Here is a 7,818-nt window from a genome sequence, read left to right as displayed (position 1 = left end):
GCCTGCACGAGTAGGACTACACACCCATGCACATACGTAGTGGGTCACAGCCCACAGGTTGGGGACCCCTGATCTACATTCTCCAAGAAAGGCAACAAATTCTTTAGTTAGATATCAAGCTGTCTGTGAGAAATGCATCCTTAACTATTTAAGGAAATTATTCACTAGTCTTCTATGAAGTATATTTGAGCTAGGTTAGGTTTGCATTCATTTCCTCAAAAGAAAAATAAATGCATTAAACTTTACTTTGAGCAAGTTAACATGTAAATTTAGAACCTAAACTAGAAATGGAAGTGTACAAAACATTAGAAAGAAGAGAAGGAAAGCAAGAAATTTTTGAGCTCTTTATACAGAGTTCAAATTTAGCAAAGCTAAGCCTTGAATTGGGGATCACCAATCACTTTCTCTTTTCCCTGTTTCTGAAAATTAAGTCATAAATCATTTTTTTGATGATCTTCCTCCCGCTGCTCAGCCCCTGCCTCCTTCGAGGTGTGGAGAAAGCTGCCATCCTGGATTCATGAAGGTGGCTCAGGAAGGGAAGCCCATCTGCTGCTATGACTGTCTTCCCTGTGCAGAAGGAACCATCTCCACCATGGAAGGTGGGTGGCATCAGAGGAAAGAGACATACCTCTGGGAAGACCACATATCTCAACATTTTCCATGAGGGTATTTTGATAGGCTTTTTAGCAGTTCACATCTTTCTAACATGTATAATTTTTCCCAAGTGATAAATGAGCTTAGAACATAAACTGGGAACAGAACATTAAAAGAAACTAGACCAATAACAGTTTAGAGTTAGCAAGGTGATGCCCTTTCTTATCTTTCATTTTATTATTAATAACAATAATAAAGTTGGAAGGGACCTTGGAAGTCTTCTAGTCCAACCCCCTGCTCAGGCTGTAAACCCTATACCATTTCAGACAAATGGTTGTCCAGCCTCTTCTTAAAAACGTCCAGTGTTGAAGCATTCACAACTTCTGGAGACAAGTTGTTCCAATGATTAATTGTTCTAACTGTCAGAAAATTTCTCCTTACTTTTAACTTGCTTCTCTCTTTGATTATTTTCCATCCATTACTTCTTGTCCTGCCTTCAGATACTTTGGAAAATGGCTTGACTCACTCTTCTTTGTGGCAACCCCTGAGATATTGGAAAACTGCTATCATGTCATCCCTAATCCTTCTCTTCATTAAACTAGACATGCCCAATTCCAGCAACCGTTCTTTATGTGTTTTAGCCTTCAGTCCCCTAATCATCTTTGTTGCTCTTCTCTATACTCTTTCTTGAGTCTCAACATCTTTTTTACATCGTGGTGACCAAAACTGGATGCAGTATTCCAAGTGTGGCCTTACCAAGGCATTTTAAAGTGGCATTAACACTTCACGTGATTTTGATTCTATCCCTCTGTAAATGCAGCCTAGCATTGTGTTGGCCTTTTTTAGCAGCTGCAGCACACTGCTGCCTCATATTTAAGTGATTGTCCACTAGGACTCTGAGATCCCTCTCACAGTTATTACTATTGAGCAAGGTACTACCTATGCTAGGGGACCTATACTATACCTGTGCATTTGGTTTTTTTTGCCTAAATGTAGAACCTTACTTTTTTCACCATTGAATTTCATTTTCTTAGATAGTGCCCAATGTTCAAGTCTGTCAAGATCCTTCTGTATCTTAAGCCTATCTTCTGGAGTGTTGGCTATTCCTGTCAGCTTGGTGTCTTCTGCAAATTTGATGAGTTCCCCATCTATCCCCTCATCCAAATCATTGATGAAGATGTTGAAGAATGTTGCGCCCAGAACAGAGCAATGGGGCACCCCATCGCACACTTCCCTCAGATGCAATTCCATTGAGGACCATATGCTGAGTATAGCCAGTCAGCCAGCTACAAATCCATCTGGTGGTGATGCTGTCTAACCCACATTTTTCTATCTTATCAAGTAGTAGGTCTACATTATCAAATACCTTACAAACTCCACGTAAATTATATCCACAGCATTCTTCTGGTCCGCTAATTTTGTCACCTGGTCAAAGAATGCAATAAGATCTGTCTGGCATGATCTGTTTTTGACAAACCCATGTTGGCTTTTAGTAATGACTTTGTTTGCCTCTAGGTTTTTGCTGATTTGTTGCTTGATTATCTTTTCCAGAATCTTCCTAGATATTGAGGTCAGGCTAATAGGTCTGTAGTTTCCTGGATCCATTTTTCCCCTTTTTTGAAGATAGGAACTACATCAGCTCTTTTCTAGTCCTCTGGTAGTTCCCTTTGCTCCAGGATCTTTGAAAAATATAGTTCACTGGTTCTGAGATCACATCTGCCAATTCCTGGGTGTAATCCATCTGGTCCTGGTGATTTGAACTTGTCTAGGGTGGCCAGATGCTCACTTACCGTTTTCTTGCCTATTTTAACTTGTGTTTCTAATCTGATTTGAAACACAAGTTAAGATAGGCAAGAATATTGTAACCTGTCCACCCTAGATGACTTCAAATTTCATATTTCAAATTGCTGGTCACCCCATTTTCTTTCAAAATGACACATTCCAGGGAATAAAAACATGGATTAGTTCCCAAAAGTGAGGAAGGAGGCATGTGAAAGTAAGAAATGATGAATTTTAAATAGGGATAATTTTTAATGATTTTAAAATTTCAGGGGATTTTTAAGGATAATTTTAATTGATCGGCCTGTTTAAATATTTCTTTTTAATTCGGCTTTTAATTATTGTATTTGTATTGTAGTTTTTATGAGGCTGTTAGCCGCCCTGAGTCCCATGAGGAGAAGGGCGGGGTATAAATTAAATTATAAATAAATAAATAAAATAAAATAAATTAGGGCTGATCCTTCTTGCCCTAGTGGGTTGATAGTCCATTAAATATTAGAAACATGCTTGAAGGAAGTATTGGCCTCACTCCCAGCTCATCTTGAAGGCCATTTCCATCTTTCTTATTTTGGGTCATGAAATAGGTGTGTTTTTCAATTTCTGCTGAAATAAACTGTGCTAAATGGTCCTTTACCCATTGGCTACCTTATTTCAGTGTGATAGAAATTCCCTTCCTCTCTCTAGTTCTATACAAGTGCTGGGCATGGACTTGTCTTGTTTCAGGGTTCCAACCCACACATTTGCTAAGTGAGAATAGCAACTTAAGGCTAAGTAGATAAACAGCAGACAAGGAAAATAAATCAAAACAATATCCTAAAAAGAAATCCTGCCTGGGGAGTTTCATTGCAGAAGAGTAGTGAAAATCAAGTCTGGGACTCAGAAAGCCAATTCTCAAGATCAGAGTTATAGCAATAGCACTTATATACCACTCCATAGTGCTTTACAGCACTCTCTGAGCAGTTTACAATGCCAGCATATTTCCCCCGGCAATCTGGCTCCTCATTTTACCGACCTCAGAAGGATGGAAGGATGGAAGGCTGAGTCAACCTTGAGCTGGTCAGGATCCAACTCCAGAATGAGGCGAGAGTTAGCCTGTAATACTGCATTCTAACCACCATGCCACCCCAGCCCAGTTATAGGGTCTTTTTATCCAAACATGATTCACAAGAATGGCACACTAGAGCAGATCAAAGAGTTCTTTCCAAACAAAAATGGTGAATCAAGGCTGCCTGTTAAATAAGGCTGCAGCCAGGTTTCTTCAATTAAGATAGTTATTGAGGTGAAGGTTCATTCTCAAAGCTTGTGGGTTGGTTTCCAAACATTTCGTTACCAGCTTAGGTAACATTTTCAGCGGCATTTAGGGGATGTCTGTGTCAGTGCTCTTCACTTAACAGACATTCCCTAAATGCCACTAAAGATGTTACCTAGCCTGGTAATGAAACATTTGGAAACCAACTCACAAGCTTGGAGAACAAACCTTCACTCTCATCCTATACACGAGTTACCGATATTTACCACTAAGATAGTTACCCCCCTGTTTGGCAAGGAGTCACATTGAGAATCATTGCTCTGTTCTCCACTCTATTTTTCCAGTTTCAAGGTTTAACAGACATACCTTATTATCTTTAATAAGCCTCAGATGCTTCCTGTTTTATTGCCTGATGAGGCTGACATACCACTAATTCAGATTCTTCAGAATCCGAGTCTGCTCACTGGGATATGAAAGGGCCTTTCTTTCTGAGCTGCTCACTATCTGCTAGGTGTAGCAGTGAACATCTGTGATTTTTGGGAGGATTCTCCAATAAAATGAGTAACATCCGGCTCTTCTATTTTTCTCTTGGGTCATTTGGTCTACTGATACATAGTTAAAGGCTGAAATCTTGTTTTTAATGGGTCCAGCAGTGGAACTGTACAATTTTGATTCTTGCTTGCTGTTCCCTATTGATGGGGTGAGTGAAAAAAGCATTAATCTCTGGAGAGTTTTTCTCATCAGGTTTCAAAATGCCTGCCCACAGAAAAGTGATTGTTCCTTGCTGTCCAAGCATGGATAAGAGGGGCAAAAAACCAAAGGAAGCTAACAAAACTGATAACCAGAAAGACAAAAAAATTGCATCTCCTGGACTAAATCTGGAAATACATTTTTAATGGCTTCAACTCCTTGTCTAGGCATGGGAAACAAGTGGCTGGTTTCATCAGAAAAATAGATGCCCTTTCAGAACAGTCAAACTTGGAAGGGACCACTTGGGCCATGAGTCATATTTTTGCTCATTTCAGGCAGCCAAATTAACCTTTCTCAACAGCTGGCAGCCTAGAGAACATTTGAAGAAACTTATTTTATCATTAGACAAAAGAATAAACATACAGGTAAATATTACTCTTGCTCCTTTACAGACGCAGAAAAATGCAACAAATGTCCAGCAGATCAATATCCAAATAACAACCGAGATCACTGTATCCCCAAGATTAAAACTTTTCTATCCTATCAAGAAAATTTGGGAATCATCTTAACTTCCATTGCTTTGTTCCTCTCTTTAGTCACATGCTTTGTCTTGGGAATCTTTTTGAAATTCCAAGACACTCCCATATTCAAAGCCAACAATCGACATCTCTCTTATATCATTCTCGTTTGTCTCCTGCTTTCCTTCTTCACTTCCTTCTTGTTCATTGGCCAACCAAGGAGAACCACCTGCCTTCTTCGACAAACAGCATTCAGCATCATCTTCTCTGCTGCCATTTCTTCAGTCTTGGCCAAAACCATCACAGTAGTGCTGGCTTTCTGGGCCACAAAACCAGGGAATCAAGTGCAGAGATGGCTGGGAAAGAGTTTGGCCAACTCCATTATACTTTCATGCTCTGGTTTTCAAGTTGTTCTCTGCAGCATCTGGTTGGGCACTTTCCCTCCATTCCTTGAGTCTGACATGCACTCACAATCTGGAGAAATCATTCTACAGTGCAATGAAGGCTCTGTCACCATGTTTTATGGGGCCCTTGGCTACATGGGCTTTCTGTCCACCATCTGCTTCACAGTGGCTTTCCTGGCCAGGAATCTGCCTGGGGCTTTCAATGAAGCCAAGCTGATCACCTTCAGCATGCTGGTCTTCTGCAGTGTCTGGGTGTCCTTTGTGCCCACCTACCTGAGCACCAAAGGGAAGTACATGGTGGCCGTGCAGGTCTTCTCCATCTTGGCCTCTAATACAGGACTGCTGGGCTGCATCTTCATCCCCAAGTGTTTCATTATTTTCCTAAGACCAGATCTGAATACAAAAGAACATGTGATGTCAAAATAAATAGACTTACAATATTCTGTTTATATAGCTTTACATTAGGGTAAAATTGGTTTCTCTGTTGTGTTTTCCATCTGGCCTACCTAGTATGAGAGAATCAGAATCAACAGATAAGGGGACTCTCATGATTAAAGATACACCTATCCAGTTTTCAGACAAGATAACATTACTGCCTTTCTCCAACAAGGTTTCAATGACAAATGCTAGATTTGCTGTCCCCTCCATTAGCGAGATGTAGATCAAGATAGTCACTGTGCAAGGCAATCTGGCATTAAGTATTAGCATCTTAAGACCAAGATCTTCAGCTATTCAGCCACCTGGACCACAGAATGGAAGTCATGATCACCACTAGATTCATAAGATGGCTTGCCATGTAATAGTCCACCAGATACTCACATGTTATGCCCCTGCACCAAACACCAAAGTAATGCAACTACCTTTGATCGATACCCTCTGATTTTTCACCAGCATGAAGCTTTCATATCTCCAACCAATCCTATCATCCAAGTCCACTATTGAAACACCATTTAGTTGGACCTCGACATCCAATCTTGTATGACCTCACATAAATCAATTTAAATCATCTTCCTTATAACACAGTACAGAGTCTTGTCCTACCGGTCACAATCCCATGAATAGTTGAATGGCCTTAATCCTCCAGTCTGCCTCTCACCACAGAGGGACCATCCAATCCCAGGACTCATTTCACATACTGGTGATCGCCACCAAGAGGTGTCAAAAAAATTTAATTAATTAAATTAATTTTATGAGCTTTTTTGCCAGAGTTGTTAAGTGAACCACTGCAGTTGTTAAGTGAATCATGCAGTCATTAAGCACATCTGGTTTCACCCATTGACTTTGCTTGTCAGAAGTTGGCTGGGAAGGTTGCAAATGGCGCTACTGTGTTATAGACTAAAGATAGATGATGTCATATCCTTCCCCCTCTGTTGAGAGAGGGCTGTTCAATTTTAAAATAGATGGCCTCTTTGACCCCTCTTTCAAACCAGCAGTCCTCTCTGTCCAGGATGTAAACTTTGATGTCTTGAAAAGAGTGGCCTTTGTCTTTTTAGCAGTCCATTTGCATTTAAGTAATGTGACAGTGATTTGCAAAAAAATATCCATTTGGAAGAATGAGCTTCCACTTATGACCATGGCATTCACTTAATAACTATGTTGATTGGTTACAACCACCGCAGATAATGTCATAAAATTGGGTCTGGTAATATGGGTACCTTGATTTATGCTTTAACCACTTACAACTGGTAATCTAGTCACAACTGATTTTGTATGTCAAAAACTATCTGTAAATTGGCTCTCCTACCTACCTTGGGACCAAAGCACCTCCTTGTCTCCTGTCTGTCTCCACCTGCTCCCTTTCCTGCATCCCCTTATCTCACTCATCTTCCTGGATGGAGATTTTTACTTCTGCAGAGAAAAACAGTCATAGAAGCAGATGACTTCCCTTCCTCTAAGCCATTTTCATGAATTTAAGATGACTGCTTTCCCCATATCTGGAAAATGACCAGGGTATCACAGAGAGAGGAAGACCATCCCAAAAAAATGAACTTATTTCCAAACAAATAGGAAAAGATTAACAATCTCCAGCTTAAGGTCACCTTTAAAAGGCTTAACCCATTAGAAACAGGAACTCATCCAATGAATTGTAGTGTGTGCTGCTTGCCAGACTATTATCTCCTCTGATACTTTACACATTTTTTAGATTGAGATTCTCCATGTAGATTCTGAATTTCTTAAAAAAAGATCAGAAGAAAGGAAAAATGCTTGATATGAAATGGACATTCAAAGCTACCACCACCCACCTTAAGTTGTAGGTATTCCTGTTCACCATTCAATGGCGCTCCAAAGGTGCTTTTTCAGGAGGCAATTGGACTTTCTGGTTTTTCTTTGAGGACATTTTGCTTCTCAATCCGAGAAGCTTCTTCAACTCTGACTGGATGGTGGAGAATGGAAGAATTTATATTCCTTGCAGATAGCTGTCATTTGCATTCTTTCAGAGAGTCATTGAGGCCACTCGGAGGTTTGTCTGTGTCCTCCAGGTCACCTGAGTGTGCAAATGGGTTGAGGATACAGATAAACTTCCAAGTGGCCTTAACGACTCTCTAAAAGAATGCAAATGACCAGCTGTCTGCAAGAAATATAA

The 7,818-nt window shown here is 40.3% G+C and overlaps 1 protein-coding gene across 1 annotated transcript; it reads left to right on the top strand.

Moving 5' to 3' along the window:
* Positions 1-517: 517 nt before the first annotated feature.
* On the top strand, positions 518-5,660 carry LOC114922481 (vomeronasal type-2 receptor 26-like). Its single transcript, XM_029283870.1, has 2 exons — positions 518-599; positions 4,765-5,660. Exons 1-2 carry the CDS (start codon positions 518-520, stop codon positions 5,658-5,660), a joined length of 978 nt encoding a protein of 325 aa, XP_029139703.1.
* Positions 5,661-7,818: the final 2,158 nt, after the last annotated feature.

This window comes from Protobothrops mucrosquamatus, unplaced genomic scaffold (genome assembly GCF_001527695.2).
Source record: "Protobothrops mucrosquamatus isolate PMUCROS unplaced genomic scaffold, P.Mucros_1.0 scaffold258, whole genome shotgun sequence".
Lineage (NCBI taxonomy): Eukaryota > Metazoa > Chordata > Lepidosauria > Squamata > Viperidae > Protobothrops > Protobothrops mucrosquamatus.
The sequence above is the reverse complement of the archived record's forward strand: the minus strand, read 5'-3'. Positions and strand labels throughout refer to the sequence as shown.

Excerpts from the sequence above, each read along its gene's own strand:
- LOC114922481 (XM_029283870.1), top strand. The coding sequence starts at position 518 with ATGAAGGTGGCTCAGGAAGGGAAGCCCATCTGCTGCTATGACTGTCTT. Across the intron at positions 600-4,764 it reads AACCATCTCCACCATGGAAG|ACGCAGAAAAATGCAACAAA; the intron begins GTGGGTGGCATC and ends GCTCCTTTACAG.